The sequence below is a fragment of the Taeniopygia guttata genome, chromosome 1 (genome assembly GCF_048771995.1).
Source record: "Taeniopygia guttata chromosome 1, bTaeGut7.mat, whole genome shotgun sequence".
NCBI lineage: Eukaryota > Metazoa > Chordata > Aves > Passeriformes > Estrildidae > Taeniopygia > Taeniopygia guttata.
In genome coordinates, this window is record NC_133024.1 from 97948219 (window position 1) to 97974271 (window position 26053).

At 42.4% G+C, this 26053-nt stretch overlaps 1 protein-coding gene across 5 annotated transcripts in view; it reads right to left on the reverse strand.

Annotated features, from left to right (window-relative positions):
* GPM6B (glycoprotein M6B) overlaps positions 1-11281 on the reverse strand; it is a 104999-nt gene extending 93718 nt beyond the window's left edge. For 3 of the 5 annotated variants that reach the window (XM_030281057.4, XM_030281083.4, XM_030281044.4), the window contains exon 1: positions 10862-11052. In XM_030281057.4, coding sequence (XP_030136917.1) covers positions 10862-10865 — 4 coding nt within the window. In that variant the 5' untranslated portion in view covers positions 10866-11052. Of the gene's footprint in view, positions 1-10328; positions 10345-10861 lie in introns of those variants that run through there. The other 2 variants (XM_030281023.4, XM_072934048.1) reach the window with 2 other exon arrangements.
* Positions 11282-26053: the final 14772 nt, after the last annotated feature.

Consider the following 26053-nt stretch of genomic DNA (forward strand, 5'->3'; position numbering starts at 1 on the left):
GCAGGTCATGTTCAAGGAAGAAAAGCAGTTTCTGAGTAAGTGCAAAAGCTCCTCTAAGTCATGATGACCTAGGGGAAGGATTTTAAATTAATTGCCAGTATCCCCTAGCAGGAAGCACTGGCACGGTACATCCCAAGTGCTGTGGAAGGCCTGAGGTGCAGGCTGTCACCAGGGTGCCCTTCCCGGCTGTCCCCTTCAGGACAAAGCAGGGCACACAACAGCTGCCAAGCCTGATGGCTTTAAGTGTCACAGTTCCATCTGTGTCTGCCACAGAAGAGCACAGGTCACTGCTACAAGTCCACTCATGACGTGTAAGTCACCTGAGTGCCCAAAATGTCTATACTGAATGTCTCTGGGACCAGAGGCAACAGCTCAGGATAAATTAAATTTTGGGATACTGCTGTGATGTCAGTGATTTAGCCTGACACAAGAAAATAAGTGTTAAAATGGCAAATAAAGGCAAGTTTAACAAGGCCAAATGTAAGGTCCTGCTCCTGAGTCAGGGCGATCTCAACCATGCATACGGACCCAGTGGTGAGTGGACTGAAAGCTGCTCTGCCAAGAGTGACCTGAGCTATTGGTGGATGAAAAACTGACTTTGAACCACCAGTGTGCACTTGCAGCCCAGAAAGCCAACTCTACTCTGGGCTGAATCAAAAGCAGTGTGACCAGCAGGCTGAGGGAGGCGATTCTGCCCCTCTGCTCTGCCAGTGCAATACCCCAGCTGCAGCACTGCATCCAGCTCTGGGGTGCAGCATCCTCAATATGGGATGGACATCAACCTTTTGGAGCGGGTCCAGACGGGGTTACAAAGATGATCAGAGGGCTGGAGCATCCTATGAAGACAGACTGAAAGATGGGGTGGTTCAGCTTGGAGCAGAGAAGGTCTGGGGAGATGTTGTAGCACCTTCTAGTACCTGAAGGGAGCCTACAGAAAAGATATGGAGGGGCCCTTTACCAAGAAGTGCAGTGATAGGACAATGCTTTAAACTGAAAAGAGGGTAGATTTAGATTAGATACTAGGATGAAATTCTTTACTGTGTGGGCAGTGAGACGCTGTAACCAGTTCTCCCAAGGAAGTTGTGGATGCTCCATCCCTGGAAGTGCTCAGTGGAGCTCTGGTCTAGTGGAAAATGTCCCTGCCCATGGCATGGGAATTGGAACTGGATAATCATTAAGGCACCTTTCAATCCAAACCATCCTACAATTCCATGATTTTTCTCCTATGTTTAGACTTGGATAGGAAGAATAAATCTCTCTCCATAGAGATCTAAGAACCACATGCAAATGCAAAGCTCAAGTGCTGGAGCAATGAAGCATATGTAACAAAAAGCCTGACATATTTTCTGAGTAAGGCAATAGAAAACACTTTATTTACAAGGTACAGGAGCCAACATAAGGGATGTTTCACACATGCAGAAGAAGACAGACTACTGACCATGTGGGAAGTGGGCACAGCAGTCACGCTCACGAACACATATGGAAGGAAAAAGGCATGCTTCCCTCCTACTAATCTTACCAGTCTCTTCCCTCAAAAACAAGAGTTTTAAGGATCAAGTATTATTAAAAGGATTACAGTAGACAAGAACTTAAACAACCATGATGGCATTTTCCAAATTATAAACCTGCCTTATATGATGGGAAAGAGGAAGGAGTGCTTTGGGAACTCACATTTTGGCCAGAGAACTGCTCGTCCCCTTCTGTGTTGTCTTATGAAGTCCACTGTCCTGGTTTAGGAAGGGCATCCCCCAGTATAGCACTCCCACTTAAAAGAAAACAAGCCACTCCCCTTCTCCCCTACTCTGGTGGGAAACAGAAGGCAGAGATTATGGGTTGAGATAAGAACAAGTTACTAGAAACAGCAATGAGATAAGAAAATTAACAGTACCAGTAACAACACTAATTAAAAAAGGGTATAAAGAGAGGGTGATTTGCAGGCAAAAATGCTCACCAGCAGACACAACAAAAACAGTGGCAGACACCCTCCACACGTAACACTTCCACACCCCAGGAGCCATGGACATGTTCCTCCCAGAAGCAGGAGTCCCTTACTTCCATCCCTGGCAGTGATGTGGGTGGTATGGAATAGCAACCCAGATGTACACACAGGACTCCAGGCTCTGCCCCCTCAAGGCTACTGCAAATAAAATACCTCTGTCCTGGCCAAAACCAGGACATCCTTGTCAGTCTCTTCTCATTAGTCCTGCACAGAGAGCCCCGTTAGCAGGCCAGAGGAACAACTACTGAACAAAGATGCTACACTTGCAAGTAACTGGTAGGGTTTCCTTGGGTTTTTTTTCAAGAGAAACTCAGGGATTGTTTCTATTCTCATCCCCCAATTAAACCCTTATAATGCTGTAGTAAATAAGGAACATTTCTAATTTTCTAACTACTTTGAATATAATTCTTTCTAAGAGGGTAGGTAATCTTCAGAAAGTAGATAGCTATCCTACAGCCATCATACTGATCAATTTTGCGGGTATCTCTTCACCAAAAAATACCAATGCTATCTAAGATCAACTAATCAAATATGAAACAAAGCATTTTTATCAACTAAATGTGTTTTTGTAAGGGGGACAAGCAACTAGTGCTGACTGTAACTACCCTGGCATTTTCCTGAACCTTTTTTTTTGCATGTTCTTATAGGAACGGAAGACTCGGTGGGCAGTAATTAACACAGTTATATGTCAGGCTTTAAAAGCAGCTGGGACATTTTCATTAGCCTTGGCAACAACACTTAATATTCCACATGTACCATGCCTTTTTGTTACAGTGGAAATAGAAATCTAAGACTCCAACTTCCCTCCAGTAAAGCACTTAATTTTGCTTTAAGAAAGCGTCTCTTGACTTTCTGTTTATTTTAAAGCTGTTTCTTTTAAAGTCTTTCCTGTTTTCTGTCTCTAAGAGAGGTACATCACTTACTTGGAAGCACAAGTCACAGTCACAGCTGTGCTCATCTGACATGTGTGAATGGCAGATGTGCAAAACCAGCAAGAGCTTCTGGATGTCACTTCATGGAGAAAGTCTTCAGTAGAGGTTCAAATGCCAACAGGAATAAGGGGGGCAGGGAACTATCTACCCACACACATCCCCTGCCCACAAAACCTAAAACAGCCTAGAGGGAGAGAAGGATAAGGTTTGACCATGATATCCAGCACTTCCTCTCTGTGAGGATAATGGAAAGAGCCTAAACCATTCTGGACAAGCTGGATGGTTATGGGAAAACATTCACCAGATTTTATGATGACAACCATAGGAAATATCAAAAAAAGCCACAAATAAAGTTTCACAAGAAAAGAAAATAATTTTAATGAAATCTGCAGACTGTTTAAGGATTAAACCAATTGAGTCTTAACTCGCACTGCTACCTCATTTGTGTTTTGTTTCAGTTCCACCCACTCCTTGAATACGTACCTTCAGCCTGCCACAGCTACTTTAAATCAGCATTTTCCAGAGTTTTTTTTATTCCTTCCTTGTTCTTTTTTTTTTTTTTTTTTTTTTCCTGAGGTTTTCACTGAGGAATAAGAGGAATTTAGTTTGTGGTGGATTACAACAATTTCTCAAGCATGGTGTTGCAAGCATATCAGTAGCAGATAACATGAAAAATGTCAAAGAATTTCAGGAGAAGGTTAAAGATTAAGTATCTATTGTATGCTTCTCATAGATAAAGTCTGAGGAGAAAAACAGGTATTTTCAAACTGTTTAAAAATAATTTAAAGGCAGAAACAAAAAATTGGAGGCTAAACCCAGCAGAAACTACTTAACTGGGTATTTTTTATTCCACATCATTATTTTTTTAAGTCTCCAGACATAATCTGAATTGGGGGATTTTCATCAGACAACTACCAAGCATGAGAAATCACCATTTCAATTTCAGCACACTATGGGGTAAATGTCTATGAAGTGAAGGCATACATTGCATAAGGGAAATCATTACTAACACGGGCTACATCAGTCACACATAGCAAAACCCCCTCTGCACTGCATTCCTCCCATTTGCTTATGCAAAACTTTGGCTCAATGTAACAGTTCTCAGCTTTAGTACCTAATAACTTCACTGGCTGGAGAGAAGGCAGTAACAGACAATTATATGGACTGGATTCTGTTACATTCTCTTGACATGGCATGACAAATACCTCAGAGATTTCCAGGCTTTTGTACTTGTGCCCATCACAGAACATGAGCAGATGTTGCATTAAGTGTTCCTGTTTTTACACCTTGCAAGTCGTGGGTTCTTGACAGATGTGCTGGAGCAGATCCCTGTGCTTGCACCAAAAGAACTCCAAAATACTCCCACTAGACATCTCTATTTCCTCACGACTTTTTTTTTTTTTTTTTTTTTAATGCATGCCTAAACAGCTCAAGAAAAGCATTTAATTTCCCACAAGGGAAGTTTCATGTGGCAAACTTATTTTCAGCTGTGTGCTTAACAAATACAAAAACTCATTTTACGCTTTTGTTTGGGAAAGTGCATGACATTTATGTCAACACAGTTTGGTAACAAAAGCGTCAGTTTAGACACAAGTAGCGATTCCTTAAAACCTTCCAAAAGTTGTTCCTTCAAAAAAATAAAACAAAGAAAAAGGAAAGTACAAATATAAGATACAGAAAACACAGAGAACAAGAAAATTTAAACTGCTTTAGTAAAGAGTATACAAAAAAAGTATTGAAGATCCAGCCAGTGTTCTGCACTAGTTCAGACCTGCACAGTGTTTGTTGGCATTCGGCTGCGGAAAATCCTTACAGAAATTTGCCGAACCTTGAATTTAAGAAATTTTAAAAAGAAGTCTTAAGTCGATGAAAGCACTATCTTACGCCATGAAACATTTGTGCCCAATCAGAAAACACCTATAAACCCACAAAATTAAAAAACAATAAAAAAGCATGTGAAATCTCCCTGGAAGCGATAGCTACGACACAGGAGCAGCCACACGGCCAAGTGGGCTCGCAGAAGGTGTCAAAGGGTGTCAGCAGGTGACTGCAGGCAAACAGTGCTCACCTGCAGCCAGTGATACACACTCAGCATCAGGACTGAGAAGCCTCAATGAATTTGTTAGCATGTAAGCTGGCAAAAACACAGACTAAAGGGCAAAGCCAGACACTGGAGAGCCCCAGTCAGCCATCAGCATGAGGGAGTCAGATTCCTCACCAGTTAGCCACCAGGGACAGGCTCCACTGCCCCAGCTCAGCAAAACAACCAACAAGCCCAAGTGTATGTTTCCAATATTGAGAAAACCAGTGCACTACTCAAAACATAAACCTCCTCTGGCTGAACTCCCATCATTTACTCTGGGTTTGGATCCCCTGACCAGCTGCATTGTTAACACAAAGTGTCCTTTCTCTCTGTTTATCCACAAACCAGCACCTGGAAGGTAAGCCAGCTGCTTCCTTACTCCTGCAAAACTTTTGCCCTGTTTGCCTTCAGTGCAATCCAGCTCTGATTTATGTATGGTTTACACCAGGGCAATTCTTGTATTTCCACTGACATTGAAGGAGGGTATTCAAAGACAAGAGCTTTAGGCTGCAATATACAGCAGTTGCTCTATCCACTCAACAGACATTAAAAACCCCAAACAAAATTATGAAGGCTGTATCTTACACTGGATACTTCAAATCAGTTCAAGAAGTCCAGTCTTGCTCATGACCCAAATCCCAGCTGCTTTGAAGCACAGTCCTTTTCAACCTCCTCCCGCAGGAGAAAAAGTAATTAAAAAAAAAAGAAAAACTTCAAATATTAAAGTACAAACACATCTGAAAGTCCTTTTCTGTATGTATAAATCTATGCTAAAATTTCCAAGTGCAACATGCACGCAACTATCAAAGCGTTAAACAAATATGCCCAAAAGTGATGCAGAGAAAGGCACCAAGGTTTGTACCTATCAATAGTTCTATGGCTGGCACATCCTTCTGTTAATGAAACATAAGCTCCATTCACATTTTGAAATTTGCTGCTAGTCAAACAGCTCCAAAACTAGGGAGAACAAAAGATGTTGAATTCTCATAGTTCTTTGTGTTGCTTGTAAATGTTTCCCAAGCCACAGCTCTCCAATGCAAGCTTTTGAGCCTAAAACCCAAGAGACAAACAATTATGGAGAGGAAGATTGCCAAAGCACCAAGACAGAGCAGCAATAGAAAGCAACAAACAGCTAAGAATTAAGTGGCACAAAAGATGCTACCTATTTGTTACACTGAATGGTGACATCTCCACTGATGCCCACTGTGTTTACAGGGTACAGGGAAGGGGTGACAGAATTTTTACTGGGTGACAGGATTTTGACTGGCACAGCTACCCCTGCACCAAGGCTATCTCGAGTTCACACCTGCCTGCAGAATAAAGGCTGTGAAAGAATCAGGAGGCGTGGATTCCTCTCTGGGTACTGTCATGCCAAGTTTGCTTCCTTTGGGCCACAGGCTACATTGCACATGACCTGGAAGAAGAGAACTTACGAGATGGATGTGATGGGCTCTCTTTTGCCCTTTGACCACTGTGAGAATTTACCCAGTAATCCTCCCCACACAGGATTCTGCAGCTCTACAGAGAGAAGCTTGAAGGCTCAGCTGGGACCCATCACTTTAATACAAACATCTTTGATGTTCCACACGGAAACTAAACTATCTTTCCTTACATTTGCTCACACCAGTGCAAACCCAGAGGCACTTGTACACAAATGGATTTTAAGGAACCAGCCAGATGAACAGAAAGAATCTTGATTTCTATCAAACCAATGCAGCCACAAGCATGCTTAAGCAAACCCTGGAAAACGACCTCCCAGATGTCTCACCACACACCTCACCAGACTGGAACATCAGAGAGATGCTATGTGCTCCATCACCTTCCAAACCATTAAGACTGTGGGGCCACAAAGAGATGGAATTTTTCACAGGTGGGCTGGAGGAAGGCAGCTCCATGGCTCTGCAGGGGCGCTCAGCAGGAGCGGTGCGAGGAGCTGCGCTCAGGAGCAAGCAAGGTGCTGTGCTGCCTGGCAGGGGCAGGGCAGCGCTCACGGGGACCAGCTGTGGCCGTGTCTGAGGAAAGGCAAAGGGCACAAACAGCTGGGGTGCCCCTGGGGGAGGTCAAACAGAAGAGAAATCCATCAGTGGGAAGAGCAGCCATTGTGGGGAGTGAGGTAACGTGGCAACACACAGCAGTTCCCTCAGCAAATGCTCTGCTTCAGTGAAATTCCAGCAGCTACAACATTCTCCCACTTCTGAAAAGACAGCAACGCATTTCTAACCAAAAACTATCAGTGGAAATACAATAAGAGGAGTTATTTTGCATCTGCCTTCAACAACTGTGTACCTCAGAGAAAAGCAAATCCTCACTACTGAAAATGTGCACCACTCAGATAATGTGATACTGCTGTATGAGGAAAAAAAGTGATACCAGGAAGTGGGCTTCACTGGGTTTGCTTTCAAGGTTTTTTTCACCTTATCCTGAAATTGACACTGGACTTATTTTTTTAGAGTAAAGTCTTTAGATATTACTGAATATTGTTCAGAGAAGTTGTGGATGCTAAATCCCTAGATACTCCTTCCCTGGAAGTGTTCAAGATCAGGCTAGGCAGGGCTTTGAGCAAGTGAAAAGATGTCTCTGCACATAGCAGAGGGGTTGGATTAATTGATCTTTAAAGGTCAAACCAAAATATTCTATGATTCTAAGACACCTGGTAACTTCAACTGGCTTTAAAAATTCTATAAACACTCTGAAAAAGACAGGCAATCAGGCACTGACAATTCATACCTCCCAGGGATGCAATTTATCATCCAGTATGTTCTTCTGAAATGTAACAATCTATCAGATAAAGAATTAATACACAGGACGGAAGAGATCCTGTATTACAGAACCATATACTTAAAAAGAGGATGAGGAAGAACCTGTAAATATAGTGAAAACACAGATTGTTTAAGATCATTCTCTGTTTGCAGACAGTGTTCTCCTCAATATCTCTTTTCAAAAAACCAACCAACCCAAATACAATATATGTACCCACATAGCTCCAATCACTTTTTTTTTTTCCTTTTAAGTAAAAAGCAACAGTTTGGAGAGTACAAAGAAGAAAAAGTGTAAAATTACAAAAACACACAGTTCCCAAGAAATTATGTTGCATCGCGCTTTTCAAACTTTTAGGAACCAAAACGTTTTGCTTTTTTTCGTTCATTTTGTAAAATAACAGCCCTCCTCCCCACCTTCTAAGTGAAACACTATGTCTTAGAGAGTGTGTGCCACAGGTGTGAGATCCCATGGGTGGGGCTTCTCACAGGAGATGCACAAAACAATGGTCATCACTGAGCACCCTCCAGCCAGCCAGTGCAAACCCTATCCAGCTTTGAGAATAGGGTGCCCAAGTTTCAGAAGTGCTGAGGGAGCCAAAAGCCCAAAGAACAGCAATGGCTTTAGAGGGCTCTCAGCCTCCAAAAAGGAAAACAAAAACCAGCCTGGGTAAGCCAGTCCTACACAAAAGTTTTGTATGAGCAAGGACAGCTCAAACTGTCTTAATGAGAGGCTGTCCAACACATCCCTGCCATGAGATCAGGAAGCTCAGTAACAGCACTGGGGCTCCACACAAGGCCTGGTGAGACAATCACATCAGCCACAGTCTACCTAATGCCAAGGCAACAGTTATGCAATGACAAAAACAAAACGCTGTATTCATGGGGGACTGGATCACCAGCTGACAAAGGCTTCTTTTTGTGACTTCTTTTTGAAGTACTTCATATGAAATTTCTGCTCCAAGTCCCCTCTCCTGACTGACCCAAACTGCCATTAATTCAGGCACAGCTTGGTCATCCAACAGTGCTTCTAAGCAAAGAACTCGGCAGACCTTGGAATTTTGTGTTGTTATTATCATCATTATGAGCAAAATGTTCAAGAAAAGTTTTCTTGTCTTTACTCCCCTTTCCGCAACTGCTACATTCAGGACAACACCTTCTATATGGACATAAATTATATACTTCACACACTGTTGCAGACCCACGATGTGTAAGACTTTTTTAGGATTTTAGGACTGAAATAAAGATGGGCTTCTCCTCAAGGTGAACCACGCACAAAGATTTAAAACAGTGTTTTGATTTCAAACTGCTAGCAGCTTAATTCACTGAAGGAAAACCAATTTCATACACTTACAGCAAAGACATTTAAGAACAATTTTACATGGAAATCAATATTCTTCCCTTAATAAGACAGTAAAGACATTCCTTTGTTTCTATCCCTCTTCCCTCCCCATTCCAAGTTTTACGGGACATCAACCCATGCCAGTAAAAGTGTAAGTTAAGAGGAAGATGTTAAGATACAGACAAGAGGAGGGGCTGCCCACTTTGCAGTTTCATTTAATATAAAAAGTTCACACAGGAAAAGAATAATCTAAAAAATAAGTATCAGAACATGGACACAAAAAATAAGCTTTTTGATGCTGCTAATATAGCTGGTTGGTTTGTTTCAATCATCAGAGTTGCTAAGGCTACAGGAATCAGTACTTGACCATGCACTGAAACGGGTGTAGAAAACTTCTAAAAAGCTTAGTAAAAAGACATTAATACTAGAGGAGTCTGATCTTCACTAAGCTAGGGAACAAACCAGTTAATAAGCATTTAGAAATTAGGGAATTAGGTGATGCGAATTAATTTAACAAAGTAGCAACCATAGGAATTCTGTCAGCTTCCTTTAGCTTTGGCTGAGTAATTAATTTTTTTACTTCTTAATTAAAACCAGAGACAGTGCCAGCATCAGTGTGTGCATATTAACACTCAGGCACGCACTGATAGCTCTGCTTTAGCAGTTGCAACCTCTAAGCAACAGTATGCCAGTGGCAAACCAGACCAAAGATACAGCTGTATTTCCCTATCTTTCCTTTTTTCCAACCTCCTAACTATCATTACTGCTTAATTAATTTGGATGTATTGTTGGTTGAAAGAGAGTTCGCGGGAAGCAGCCCATATACTAAAAGTCCCACGCGGAAAGGATGGGAATACTGAAGATGAGTGCTGACTGCCCACGGACCCGTGTGCACTACGGATCTTTCCCTCCCTAGGGCCCCATTTGTGCTCCTGTTAATACACTCACGCAAGCGCTACCCTCCCCATAAGTTTGGGAACAGAAGTCGCCACTTTCCACCCACACCTAACTCCCTCCACCGCTGCCGAGGGAGCAGCACGTTATCCCGACGGCCCGCAGGATTCCCCAACGCTCCCACCTAACTGCATCCCGGCCGGCAGACGGAGCACCCAGCACTGCCCACTCCTCTCTCCTCAGCACCTCCCTCTCCTGTCTGTGTCCCGAGGCTAATCCCCCTCTCCCGACCAAACTTCACACCCCAAAAAGCTGACCGCACCTCTGGGGACATGGGTCTGGCGGAGAGTGGCTGCGCGCCCCCCGCCCCGCCGCTTGCCGGGGGAGCCGGGCGAGACCGAGCCGGGCGAGACCGAGCCGGACCCCAGCGCCGGGACCCGCGGAGCGCCCCGGGCACGCTCCGGCCCCACGGCCAACCCTGCCCCCCGAGTGCGCCTCCTCCTCGGCTTCTGCGGGATGGACCACGAGATGGACGAGATGGGCCGGCTCCCAAACTACAGATTCTGCATTATTATCACCATCATCCACATCAATGATTTGTTTCCAGAGGAAGGGAGCGCTTTGCAGCTGGCGAGCGAGGTCCCGCTGTCCCGCCGGACAGGGCATCCCCGCGCCCGTCCCCGCTCCCGCTGCCTGCGCGGAGTTTCTGTGGCAGCGGCGCCGAGCGAGGCGGGCGGAGGGGCGGCCGCTCCCCCTGCCCGCGCTGCCGGGGCGCTCCACAGGCGGCTGCCGCTGCCCCGCCGGGGCTGCCCCGCGCCCACCCTCGTCCCCGGGGCGTGGGCTCTGCTCGCTTACCCATGGCTGGCTGGCGCGGTGCGGGGGGCGCAGGGCAGGGGCTCGCTGTGCCGTGCCGGGCTGTGCCGGGTGAGCGGGCTGGCGGAGGGCAGCGGCCGCACTCTCGCACTGGCGGGCTCGGCTGGGCTCGCCGGCGGCGGGAGCGAGGGGCGGGAGGGGCGGGAGGGGCGGGAGCGAGGGGCGGGCCCGGCCCGGCCCGGCCGCGCGGGGCAGCGGGCACAGCGGGCACAGCGCCCCCCCGCGGCCGCTGCACCGTGCGGGGTCCGCGCTCAGTTCCGCCCCGGCGTGGCTTGGCCCGGCCTCGGGGCTGCGGCCGGGACCCCGGGCCCGCCCGCCTGGCAAACCTCGGGAACCCGAACCGCCGGCACCCTTGACCTTCAGAGGCACCTGCCCCTCCACGTTTCTCTGTGAGCGCGGCAAGGGCGCTGTGTGCTCAAACACGGCATCATTTCATTCATCGCTGTCCGTGCCCGTGCTCAGCAATGTGATTCCTGCCTTCACGGCCCCTTCTGGAGCGCCTCACGCCGCTCTCCAGCGTCACGCAGCACTGCGGGAGCTGCCACGAGCGGCGTTCCAGCCACACAGCCGTGAGCGACCATGCTCGCAGGGACTCCGGCACTCCTTAAGCACTGCCAGGAATGTGTCTTGGCTTTGGGAAAATTCGGTGAACGGGACCCTGGCAGTAACAGAGCAGGGAGTTCGGGGGCATACGGGTGGCTTCTCCCTAAGGAGACTACCAGTAGCCCCTTCCCCATACCTAGAGATGTTGCAGGTAAAAATAACAGTGTCACACAGGAATGATCCTTCACAGACACTGAAGACAGGTATGGAAGAGAGTGGCAAAGTCAGCTTTTTAGTTTAGTTGCTTTCCTGAATTGGACCTTTACCATTAGAGCAATTTGATTGCTTCATTTGCAAACACCAGTGCTTTAGACAGAGTAAGTGCATCTACAATGACTAATATCAATCAGATTGTGCTGATTTACATTAACTGTGTGCTTGGCATGCATTTTCCTTTGTCTTTGCCACAATAATAATACACTAATTTTCTGTTATTTATGTGCAGTGTAAGGATATATTTCATTTCCTTCTATGATCATTAACACGTCAATCTATTCAATTATGTAACAATATTTTTCAACTCAAATTGAGATCAATTGCTTAAGAACATATTAATAATGTTCAAAAGCAAAAGAGTGACAGAAATGCGAACATTGACTTTTAGGGAAATTAGTTTGTACTTCAGAAATTCAGACCCCTGCTCCCAAAATAGCGTGTGCACTCATTATAAAAGTTGGAATGTTAATGTGTGGTTTCTTTTCCATTAACATAAAAAAAATCACAGTCTACTGGGCCAAAATGATCTGAGGCTTTTGCACTGATTAATGAACATATATATATGTTTTCCAGTAAGATCTGTGGGCTGAACACCATGCAAGCACCGTGGGATCAGGGAGTAAATACCTCTCCTCTAACAGGCAATAAGTGGATTGATGGAGTAAGCCATTTTATAAAGATAGAAAAAAGAAATCATAGCTAAGCTGATCACTAGCAAGCTGCTTCCAGACCCCACTGGGAATTAAAGTAGATGAGCTATGCACCTTTGAAAAATTAGATTAATTATGGAAATAGCACATGACCCTTAACTAGAGTGGCACTAAATAGCACCAAAATATGGCAGGAACAATAGGCAAATGGTAAGAGCATTCCACAGTGTGCAGCACTATGTGCTAGTGAAGGTATTAGTTTCCATTTTTAAAATAAAAATTAGCTGAAATTTATATTCTTTGAAGTTGGTACAGCATACTGCTTGATTTATAATAGAATCAGCTGAAAAATATGCCTTAATTCTGACTGTACTGTCACTTAAGGGTAACTCTACATCACTGAAATCCATAGGATGAGTTCTTCAAGGGAAGTTGGTCAGTGCTGTCCAGGATGGGTTTACACACTTACACTGAAGTATGAGGCAGATATTCCTAAGGGAGTGCAGAAGAAGTTGTCCATATCAACACATTTGCAGTGAGAGGAGGGACTCTCTGCCATTCTCAGAAATGTTGGTCATTTTCCTCTCCAACAGGTAAAGCAAAGAACAGCTGTCCAAATATTGGTTATGGCTCCACAGTCAGTGGGGATTTCCACTCACAGAGGTGCCAAGTCTCTGATAAGAAAGAAGTTGACAGAAGTTTTGGTTCCTTAAGCAAAACTACAGTGTAATATTTAATTGAGGTCAAGGAGACAGGAATACTTGAAATTTCTGTTAGGAATAGAAACTAATGGATTTAATTTCAAAACCAAGATATCTGGAGAAACAGGTATTTCTCTATTTAGGAGAGGCTTGTGACTGGATTCTGGTCCATGCTCTTGCTCTTGTATCTGGCACACAATGTAGAGGACAAAGGCTGAAGCATGCAGCACTTCAGCAAGTCTCCCTGTTTGAATGGTTCCTTGGGTGATATAGCTGGTAGCTGTAAGGAAGGGGTAAAGGCCTGCTGTAAATGGTGCTGGAAGCTAGACTGATCAAACAATCTCTTATCAAGGGATTATAAAACAACTGTTGCAGATTTGATCTACAAAAGAGAAAACGAAGGTTAGAATTCTGCATTAATAATGTCATTGTCTATGTTGGGTGCTTAAAACCTTTTCCACAGTTTAGGTGACAACCTGCAAACATCTTTCTATATGCAGTTACCCCAATACTAACATAATGATACGAGGTGTTTCAAGAGACACCTTCATTCCATGCAGCAATATGCTTGAATTACCTCCTAACTTATTCTGGAGCAGTATGTTCCTCTCTGGAGATATTTTTAAGGATGACATTTGATGTTCAGAAGAAGATTTAACTTCAGTCTCAAGGTTAGTCAAGAAGAGGCAAGATGGAATGTGGGGATCTCACTAGTTGTAACCGAGGGCATGGCATCAGTATGAAATAGCATATTTTACTGTATTTGACCATTTCCAGCAATTAGTGGTGAAACAGATTTCTAGATTAAGAGAAGGTTCATTGAGTATAATTTTTTTTTTTGTTTTAGTTTACCAGGCTCCATCTGTTTTTCCACTTCTCCACTGCAGAACATCGTAGCTCTGAAACAAATCACTTTTTTGTGGATGAAATGGTGTGATAGCTGCTGCTACCTGTTTGTCTCTGTTTTCCACTCCCACTCTTTCCTCAAGCTATCTAACTAGACAGATTGCCCTAGGTAGGAAACCTTCCCAATTAGAAACAGAATCAAAGGCAGTGTGTTTCCACTTCATGTTTCAGCTTTGACTAAATGTTCTGGTGCATTAAAAACAGTGGTTTAATAAAAATATGTGCTAATGGGTTGTGTGTTTCAGTGGGTTCTCAGCTCCCACATCAGCTGTATGTGAGACTCTATCCTAAGGCTCCCTCTGCTAACAGTGAAGCTAATGGTTAATCATGATATTCCTTCCTCTGGTTACTACATAGGTACTGTCAGTGGGCAGCAGTCATGGCCACTTTGCTGAGGATGAGAGTGAGTGTATGGGGTGCTACTCTGCTTTTGCAAAAATCCTGCAAATTTCCAAAACCTTATAAAATCAGGGACCCATAAACCAGCCTCCTTTTGAATGTTAGCATGAATGCATTTTAGCTTTAAGGAAATCAGAAGTGATAAAAACTAGTTTTAGTTGCAGTGAGTGTTCTCTGAGGCCTTTCTGTGATTCCATGTACAGTTGAGGCATACTGTGGTTTTTCTCTCCCATGTGATCTTCTGTTCACAGAGGCTGTGGATGTTAAAGAGAAGTAAGGTGACAGTCGGATGCCTTTGTACACTTTGTGCACTTTCTATCTGTGTGCAAAGGAGAGGTGACCTGTGTGGTCACCTCTCAGCATCTCGAGGTAGATCAAGGGGAATGACTCATGCTCTCCTCTGTCTTTTGTACCTGTTATGTGAAGCTGATCCACTGCAGACTCCAACTGCTGCTACCAAAACCACTTTTTAGTGCTCACTGCAGAGAGTTGTTTGCAAAGCTCATCCAGCAAAATGCTGAACAATGTGGTTCAGATCATTTGCACTGTGTAGTCCAGGGGAAAAGAGAGAAAGGGAAGGATAAAAAATGAGAAGTCATTTGATGCAGTTTAGCCAACATGTAGATACTCCTCCCAGAATTCAACATTCAGGTATGACAGTATAAGAAATAAATAGTCGTCAAAATGAAAAGTGCTTTTTATTACCAAGTAGGTCACATTTCCAACAACTGTTTCTCGATCTGTAAATATAAGCAGTGACTGCTTTGAAAAATATATAATTATATATTCAACAAAATTCAACAATATTTTTTCCCAATGCAGTACAGTTAATTTAATCTGAAAATTAGTGATTACCATTTTGGTGTTAATTATGGAGTACTAAATACATCTTCAGTGTTAAAAGATAGACTCATCTCTATTTTATATCCCTTGTGGAACTCACTTGTGGAATTAACAATGTTGCTTTGTTATTTTAGAGGTACAAAAAAATTAGGAGGTATCACTGGAAACAAAGGCTCAATATATTGATTAGGACCTCTGCTTTTACTTAGGCCTACATAAGGGACTTTACCCCAAGCACAGAATTTTTCACTTACATGCAAGGATATTCTGTGAGTGTCCCCTGAGAGATCCAGGTCTGAGGGGCACCTTATATCACAGTATAAGCTGTCTTTATTCTGGATACATGCAATTGCTTCTGTGCCTTTCTCTGTCTGCATGCTGCGTATATAACCCACACTTGGTAGGGAACCATGTAGGACATAATATGTGGTCTGAGAGAGAGCATGAGTGGTTTCAGTAAAGCATTATAAAGAGCAGAAAGCTTGCGAGTGAATGAGTGCACCAACAATCTGAAAACAGATGAGTGTTATACAGAAAAAACCACAAGTGGATACAACCTTTCCTTTCATGTGCAGCCCATCTCATTTCATCCTCCTGAATGGATCTGTGAAATGCAGAAATGCTGATGACCCTTTCTCCTAGGAAGAGAGAGAGAAAAGTCTTACCTCCTGCTATGTGAATCATGATACAATAATCCTGTGAAGGCATTTTTCCACATACCTCATTATAAAACATTTGGGCTCAAAAATTCACTTGAGATTGATCAGAGATGATGAGTTCAGTCTAGAAGTCTTGGATATAAACACTTACTGAAGTGCTTTGCTAAGTTCCTATTGTGAGGTATGATCATGTGGGCTGGAGAGGCCAGCCTAGGGTCTTTAGGGGGAGCTGACTTAAATGTATGGATTATCCAAAATTTTCATTAGTACCACTGGGGAGATCTGAATGTGGAATAATTTGCAAATGAAGAAACGAGAGGGGGGCAAAATGCATGCCCAAGGAACATTAGTATTCAACTTCAGAGCAACCTCTGTGTGAGCATATATGCACTCATTGCAATATTCTGAAAATAATTGCATACATATGTATGTTAGTCCCACCCTCCAGTGGCATCAATAGGTTTAACCTCAGTTTTCTGTTGCACTGCAAATTAAGGGAAAAGACTTTATTTTGAGAGTGTTGAACACATGGCTGCCATCCAACAACTTCAGCATGGCAACCTCCCAAGAAAGCGCTCCAAGGCAGCCTAATCAGGACAGAATTTCTGGCAAAGTACATTTTGAGACAAGGCTCTCTCTCTTTTTTTCAAAGTAGAAAACTCCTTTGATGACAGGCACAGAGAGCATTTAAGAACATTCTCAGGTGCTTTTTTTGCAAACTGAAAAATCAAACTCAAAAAACTGAGGAGGAAAATTGCAGGAGTCATTTTAACACTTTTCCTGCTTTAGTTGGGCAGTGGAGACTGAGAAACAGCCAGCTGATTTCACTTTAGTTCTCATTTTTTTTTACTTCTGTCAATAGGTACAAGCTCGTAACTGATTACAGGTTTTAATGCTGCTCTGTAAACATGAATGGTGCTTTAAACTGTATCACAAAGCTGAGTTAAATTCTCTCCTAAAGGGCCACTCAGCTTTAGTTTTCTGCTAACACACATTCTAAAAAGCTGGTTTGGGTTTTGTATTGGGATTTTCCCTCCCTACACACAGTATGTTTTATTGCTTTTGTACAGCTCTTCCTGCTTTGCACAGTCCAGTTCTGGCAAGCGGCTATACCCAGAGCTGTGGTTTGTGGCAAAAATGCGATGTGTTGGAGGAAAGATGGGAAAGACTCCATTAGCCAGCAATAATGTACCATCCTTGCTGTGCCCACAGTGCTAACAGCCTGAGAGGATGGGTGTCCTGGGCTGTGGGAGCTACAGGAGCTGGCACAGTCCTACAGGCTTTTCACTAGGAGGTAACAGAAGCGGCTCTAAGACACAACATCCTCCATCAGCTCTGTGAGATGCGGTTTCGGGAGGAAGGTGTGGCTTCAGATCTGCTGACATTGTGGAAATGCTTCACCTCCTTCTGACTTCATAGAAAGCCAAACACATTAGACCTGCCAGAAATGTGACGCTCAAAAAAGCCCAAGCCACTCTGGTCAGATGAGCGAGAGCCCTCCCAGAAAGCCCAACCTGATAAACGAAACTGAGGAACTTGAAAAATAACAAGATGACATTTTGATACTAAATGTTGAGTTTGGAAGACTAATATAACTTCTCATTCCCTAGACTAATAAACCTGATGATTTTTTCCTAAAAAAATCTGAACACCTACTCTAAACAAGAGCATTTTCCTCCTACTTTCAGTGCAGACAGCTAATTTTTTGCAAATGCACAAGTACATGATTAAAACATAAAAGCAGAACACACTAGTCACTCATACGTATCCATTCTTCAATTAGGAGACATAAAAAAGTAAATGAAAGTGTCAAGTATCTTACATTGATAATACTTTAATCCCTTATTTATAGCATATATAAGATACATAGGAGTGTCTGTATTTTTTAAATAAAGAACACTTTTTTAAGACTCTTGCTATTAGATTCTTGTTCTCCTGGATATCGTGTCCAGCAAATAGAAAAATAATATTCCAAGTGAGGAATGTAATAAAACTTTATTAAAACTATATTAAACACATTATACTGTCATAGGTGAATCTGGATTCTTACTTTTTGTACTTCTTTTTTTTTTAATAAAGTTTGGGCTGAACATGAGTGTTTTGTAACTGCCTAGAACATTCATTCTGTCATCCAATATTCCAAGGAAATAGCTTCTTTGTGTTTAAAAGATGAAAGGGCCACAGGAAAACCAAACATCACAAGAACCTGGCAGACAAAATTACCCAAGGCTGTTAAAGAAGCTACAGAAACTGCTGCTTGTAAAATTATTCCCAAAAGACAACATTACTTCTAACACCCATTGGGCTGTTAGAAGTGACACTGTCTAAAGTTCACCTTGAAAAGGAAGCCGAAGTGCATGCCCAGGCCTTGAAAGACTCTGTCAGTGCTCATGCATATGAAGTATCAACAAGGTGATGCTGTGATGACTCGGAGGTGACTGCCCAGAGCCCTGGTGGCAGAAGATGTGCAGGAGGAACTGGAGACAACACCTGCCAGGGGTTATCAGAGCATTTCCTGCAGTTCTGTAGGAGAACAGCGGTTGAGGCAGAGGTAAATGAGCCTGGCAGGCTGGCAATTAAGGGAACAAACCAAGCAGAAGCCAGGGAAAGGTACAAAGAGGGAGGCAAAGCTCTGCAGGTAAGCTCATTGAGAGAAAAAGGGAGAGGAAGTGATGAGCAAAACAGGAGACCATGTCTTTCAGAAAGGGGAAAAAAAACGGTCCTACTACAGCAATTTTCTAAGGCACCAGGTGCTGCTTTATCTGCAGTTTCATCTAGACACATCTCTGAGGCAACTGGGTAGTTTGGCTCATGTCCTTTCTTTCCTATGACTCCCACAGATTTTGAACCCTACTGTTAGACTTTCAGGCTGAAAAATTCCAGTGGTTAAGTTAGAAATCTGAAGTCATTAGAATAATAGGAGATCCCTAGAGAGAGCCAACACTGCTACGCAGAAAATTTATTAGCATCAGGAACAGAGGCCTGTATCAGCACTTTACTGGTGGATAAATCAGTGGGTTTGCTAATGATGTTTCGGTTCTCTTGATTGAATTGGATTTGTAAGAGAAATGCAGCTGCAGACTGAATTGCTTTATATGACAAGAGGATAATGAATAGCCAATCCTGAACACCCACGGTTTCTGTATATATGAGATAATTTAGCTTCCGTTCTTGTTGTTATTATTTTATATGCAAATGAAATTATCAATGCATTTATATAATAACTTCCTGGATCACATTTATTCTAGAGCTTTTGCCTGTTTGTATGCAAGAGAAATTTCTTTCCCTCATTTTAGCCAGGGTTTAATACTAAATCCAGCTCCTGCTGGAGTCTGTGGGAGTTTTATTGTGTTATAGATATGACCCATCCAGAGGACATTGAAAGTGAACAGAAAATATTGAAACTGCCTGTGGTTATGAGGGTGCTATTATTTATTTGGAGATAGGGCCCATTGCCTTATGCTATTATCTGCATGTTACGTGTACTGGGTTTTGCATATTTGATGTTTACTTAACATGCATATCAGGTTTTTAACAATAGTGTTTCAGAGATGGTCTGGCTAAGTGCCCTCATCAGCCTCTTGCTAGGTTGTTCTCTGGGGTTCCAGCCAGTCAGTCTTTATGTGTTTGAAGTTCTAAATAGGCTACTGCTCCCACTCTGAAGGAGCATGCCAAACTGAACCAATGCCTGCTGGAAAAATAAAAAACGGGATGCCAGCTGGCCAAGAGGGCTGAAAGGAGAGAAAAAAGAGAGAAAATCATTCTTACCGAGAAACTGCCTTAGCAACATCCTCATCTGCTGGGTGGTAATAGATCACAGTTGCCTGGTTGGTCTTCCAAATGGCTGAGCTCCCAAGTTACAGTTACTCCTTGCCCTTGGAAGTGCAGTTGACTGAGATGTACTGTTGAGACACATAGATTTGACAGATGGATTGTGCAGGCCAGGCACTGTATCCAGCAATTGTTTCTCCCACTAGGGGAAAGTCTTACAAAAGCTTTTTCCTGGTGTTCAACAGGCTTGAGGTGGTTCATTGCACTGCAACTTTAGAAAGGTTTTGGGTGATTGGCTGCAGTGGAGAGAAACAAACTGGCAGTCACATAATTCCCGCCATTTGAATAACAGTGAGGAAACTTTCTTTTAGGTAGGAAAAGAGGAGAGAAAAATCTTCCCTTACCCACTGACAGGCCAGGGGCAATGCTGTGGGAAGGGTCTTGGTACTTTCTGCTTTCAGCATTTATGGTGCCAGAGAAATAGACCAGAAAATCTGGTCATTTCCATTAGTCCTTCTCATGTGCTCTGCTGGCAACTGAGTGTCCAGGTAACAGTTTTTGCCCTCCCTGTGCTACAGGAGTGCAGGAGCTAAGAGAGCATCATCAGGCTGCAGAACAGCGTGTGCTGGGGTGGAGACACAGACAGGAAGGAGTCTTGGTGAAAAAGAACATGAGGCAGCAAGAATAGAGGTGTGCTGAAAAGAACTGAGGTAATGAGAAGCCCAGGAAACCACTCAGTTGGATTCTTGGAGATATGAAGTGTCACAGATATGGCCAGGAAAATGTGTCATAGTGCATATCCATTTAATTCCAGGTAGCTCCATGGGGGTGGCAATGGTGGGAGAGGCAGTGTAGGTATTTTTCCTACATTCAGTATACATTCAGATGGTATTTCAGGCCTTGAAAGTGCAGCTGCTAAGCCACTCAACATTTTAAAGGTTGCTTGGCTACGAAATATATTTTAAAAAGCCTCAAATTTTAATCCTGGAAACCAGGAAATCAAAATAACGGAAAATCAAGAAACACAACACAATTTTTGGACACATTTTCTTTAGAATTATTATGATAATTTTGGGCACTCTACTAGAATGAAAAAAATTTGCATTGTACTGGAGGATCTGCTGAATGTTTTTAGCATTTTAACGGTTTTACATAAATTCAGACTTTAAAAGCCTGTCATGAAGGAAGTTGAACTAGCAAAACAAAATTATTTAATTACTGACTTTTAGTAAGGTATTTAAACGTTTCCAACAATATAAGCAGTTGGTATGTTTTATTCCACTAGGACATCCTATCTTCTTGGATTGAGGTGAACAATTCTGTCATGCTGATGGGGACTACTATCACACTGCAGGCTGTGCCTGGAATGACAGTTTCCAAAAGTAACAAAAATCATTACTGCTGCTAATTATTATCAATGTATTTACCACAAAAAAGCTTTAGCTCTAACCATGCCAGAGAAATATAATTCATTTTGTTAGACTTGAAAATGCAAGTAACACAGCTAGACTAAAAGAGCTATTGAAGGGAAGAGACAGTAAGGCAGCTTTTTCTGCTTTTAAACAAGATTTAACAGCTGCTGCCAGAGAAAGTATAGGACAACCTTCTGCATAGGTCTGCATAGTAAAACACACTCAGGAAGGGCAAATAACTAATTTTGTTAACAAGTTCTCTATAAAACACTTTGCACTCTGGAGATACGTGTTTATGCTCTCACACTGGAGCCGTAGGTGACCTCAAGAGGGATCTGCTCAACACAAAAAGCAAAGGAGGGAAGATTTTGCCTGCCATTTTCTCTATTTTCTGTGGTGATAGAGTAGAGCAGTTCTAGAGTAAGGATTTTCTATAGCACAACACAGCTGTTCTTTCTGATGTGTCCCTGAAAGAATTCACCATCTGGCATTAATGATATCACAGCCTGTTGCCATGGGACCATCATGTCATCACACATATCCCACACTCAGCATCCTTTCAGAGCAAGATAGTACAGCTGGCACATCCAAGCCCAGCAGCCAGCAGAAAAAGGTGACAAGGACCACAGGGCCAGGATATAATGACAAAACCAGCTGCCATGAGCATGCTCAGCTTCTCTGAGGACCTCAACACTAGGTCAGCTACATAAAACAGGACAGCAAACTGGCTGTGGCACTGCTGACACAACTCCATTGCAGAGCAGTATCAATGAAAATGTCATGTTTTGTTCAACAAATATTTTTCTTGTCTCTAGTGCAGTGTGGTCTGGCATTACTGGAAATCCTAAATTCATCAACACATGTAAAAAAGAAAAATTGATAAAAAGTAGTGAATACTACTACCTTCCCATTACGCAGTCTATTATTCATTTGACTGCTACTGGTTTAAAGTGCATTTCAGATTTATATTCAGCAGTCATGTAAGAATTATTCCGTTTGGAGAAACTGACATAACTTGTGTTTCAAGTGCATTGCAACATAACTGGCTGAAGTTTTATCTCAACCTCACCACTTTTCAGGAAAGGACAGTGGAAGGGGAACCTTCAGCTATTACTCAGCCACTTCATGGAATATGCTACAAACCAGAAGCGTGGCCTTTGATGAGTTATTGCTTAAGTAAAAACATACTTCAAGCATTTATTTCTGTGAAGTCCCTGCCTTCTGTCCATATAGAAGCTATTATAGGATCATAATTCTAAAAAAGCCCAATTTACATAATCTGTAACCACACTTATATTTTTTGCAATTTTTTGACAAAGGACAACTTAAATTTCCTGGTATTTTATTATACTTTGCAAGTGAGAAGCAGGCCTTGCAGTCTTAACAAGTAGATGTGGAGGTGACAGGAAATGGAATTTCCTAATTACTTTCTGAAATGTATGAGATTATGTTGTTGATGGAGGTAGCAGAAAGCAGACATGATGACAGAGATCTTTTCCTGTCCAATGCACAGGATGGGAGTAACACAGCTCTGCGAGTATCAAAATAGCTGAAATACAATGCAGAGACTTCTTCATGCTGCCTACTTGTACAAGCCTAGACCAAAAGTTTACTGAATCTTGGGCCAAATAACAAGTAAATGGGATTACATTAAATAGCTTAGCACTAGGTGTCTTCCAACTTGACTCCTATTGACCTCAATAACAGTAAACTTTGGTGGAGCTGAGTCACCAAACAGGAGGGGTTGCTGCAACTAGAAAATGCATGAGATAGCTGAAAGCTGAACCTCAGGACTGGGATTTCAATCTTCATCTTCAGTAGAAGCATGTGGAAAGATTCTAAACATTCCTATAAACAGGTAAGAAATCTGGTTATCTTCCTGTACCAACATCTGCTGGCAGCTGTCTAGAGGACATGAATAAAACACTATTTTTTCCCCTTCCCGGCTATCAGCAAGGTCCAAATTATGGACATCCAAAGACAGTGGTGCCATTTATTTTTAATAGCTCCTCATAGACTTTTGCCTCACTTCTTATTTAGTCAAGAAATTGTTGCTTTTACTTAAAACAAACTCTTAAAGTTAAGGAGGACCACTTGTAACTCTATTTCTAAGAAATCCCCACCAATCCTTTCCTCTTTTCTCATTCCTTCCTCCCCACAAATATATGTGTTGGGGATGGCTGAAAACAACAGTCATAGGAATAGCAGTTATGTGTATTTTTTTCCAAAAGGCTTTGCAGGCAAAAGATCTCAATGTATTTTAGGGAACCAGCAGTGGTATTGGCATCATTAGGCTGAAAAGTATTTTCTTTTCAAAAACTATGTATATTTGCATTTATTCTGCTTACTTACCTTCATGACTGAAGAGGTAAAAATTTCTTCTGTGACTGTGTAATGAAATCCATGCACAGAGAATATCCATAACTCCCTGCAAGCTCAAGAAAAGCAAGTCTTCCTCCACTTTTGGCCAAGCAAGACCATGCCATGCCTGGCCTGTCGATATTAATAGTTGAGGCTGATGCCTGTATGACCAATTCCAAAGAACAGACAGAGTCCAAGCAATCCCTCTGCCGTGATAGCCAGGTCTCCAAGGCAACACCCAAATGGCAATGGCATGGTCGGTCACCCACCCACCCTGAGCTCCTCTGCAGGTGTCACTGTGTGCCAGCTCAGCAATTCCAGCCATGTGAGAATACAGGAAGAGGTGTGAAGCCTTGAACACCCTCTAGCTATAACCACCCTTCAGAAGCAGCTGAGACTCCTTTACAGGCTGCTATTCCACCTAGAAAAGAGCCCATAAGAACCAGTGTCCTTTGGACTATCCATGCAGGAACACAGAAGACAACAGGTTAGACAGGGTGGACAGCTGATTGATTAGCACACAAGCATGAAAAAATATTTTTGTCACAGCATGAATTTATTATTTATGAAGTAATACATTTTCCAGGAGCTTACACTTTTAAGAAACCAAAGGAAAAGAGTTGGGATGTTTCCTTTTGACAGGCTGTATTTCACATTTTGGGCAATAACCTTGGCTCCTCTCTAATTCTTTCAGCCAAAATGTTCAGCCCACCATGCCAAAAATCACACTTAAAATTCAAGCAGCTGAATCTGTGTCATGATTTTGTCAATTTCTACACCAAGAGCTAGACTGCTATTAGTGCAACAAGAGATGAAGATACCAATATTTACAGCATATTTCACTGAAATATGAATGAGAAGCTTTTACTAAGAGAAAGACACAAGTGACAAAACCTGTATGTGTTATATATGTGATGTTTATCCTATAAAGGCTGTTACAGAAATTTAGACTGCTTTTTATTAATGCTTTTTCCAAGTGTGAGACGTTTGCAGCCAGCCATTAATGAGACCCCTGTCAAAAAGGATGAATACTTACCCATAATGCTGATTGAGAAAATGATGCTCAACAAAAGGGTTGAATCTCTTCTCTGTACACGCAGGCACACTGAGCTGTCAGCTGCTGTATGGGGAAATAATTCTAAAAGAACAAGAGCCCTTGACAACGTCACCAACGCATAGAAGTGAGCAATTTTTCTTTCAGTAGGAAACAGATCATTGCTTCATTTCTATGTTACATTTATATCCCACCAATTCTGAAAAGGTATTTTTCTCATTTCTTTTAAGAATGCTTTTAGTAGAACAGACCTATTACATTCTTCTCCTATCTTCAAAGCATCTTCAACCAATCACAAACTCTTCTCCTGAAAATAAGGCTGATTTGCATGTAACAAATAAGGAAACCAGTTTTTGAAATCAAGACTGACTGGATGACAACTTTTGACTTCAGGATATAATTCTTTCTACTGGAGCTGGGAAAAGCTCATGAGAAACAGTACCACCAGCAAGCGAAGAATTCCCTTTGGGCAGGACTATACCAACAGTTGGCATAACTGAGGGCAAATGTGCAACCTTCAGGAGAAGGAAGAATCAAGTCTGCAGTACCACAGTGGCATTCCAGTTAAGGAACATTGTATCTTTGGGCAAAAAAAGTGTGTATGGTCCCATGACTGAGGACTGCAGCATAATACATGTGTGCATGAAAGGTGAATGTTACAGATGACTGAAGTGCCATTTTTGAGTTGCTGCTGAATTTCCTCCATGATCATATGCTTTTATGTGAAATATTTATCAGAAATGTAAAATGACATGGAAGATAAAGTAAAAGAACTGCAACACATTATTTTCAAGTTCTGCTGAATTTCCAGCAAAATGGAACATCTAGGGGTAGTTGGCCAGATGTGCCATTTTGCTGGCCCATCCCCTGAAATGAGATTATTTGGCAGCAACTCTTAAGTCTGCAGTAGGGTATTTCAGGAGTTAGTACATAGTTCCTAAGGGACAATTCATCCAGTTCTCTCTCCTTCTAACCTCACAGCATATTAAACCCTCTTAATAATACTTAAAAGAACCAAAGGCAAGGTAATTTCCTTTATAATATTTCTTTTTATAGATTTATTTTACATTTTATGTGAAGTAGGAAAGGAATTCAATGTTTGTCTTATATGAGGTCTCCACAAATACTTTTTGAGACCAGAATTTCTGCTTCTGCTAGCAGAACCAGTTGGATGAAGAATCAACCACAGCAAGAACTGGAATTTGTGTTGAAAAGTAAGAACAGCCCAGTCCTACCCTACCCATTCTTTTTTTTCTGAACTGAACTGCACAAGGAAAACAACACCACCACATTGGAAACATTTCAAATAGGAACAGAGCAATGTATGCATGTTAATCTGCAGGAGGGTTTCCCTCCAGTGCATACAGCAACCCTCCCATTCATTTTGCACAACACCATGCATGTGTGGTATTGCCTGACATTGCTGTGAAAGTCCTGTCAACACTCCTCATGCTTCTCCATATGTTAAAACCACTCCTGCTCTAAGTTCAATCTTCCTTAAACAATACAGCAACTAAAAGAAAGCTTTACCATCTAAGAACTGAAGTGTTCTAAGTATGGAAGTTTGTTTATAGAAGAAAATAAAAGTAAATTACAAGC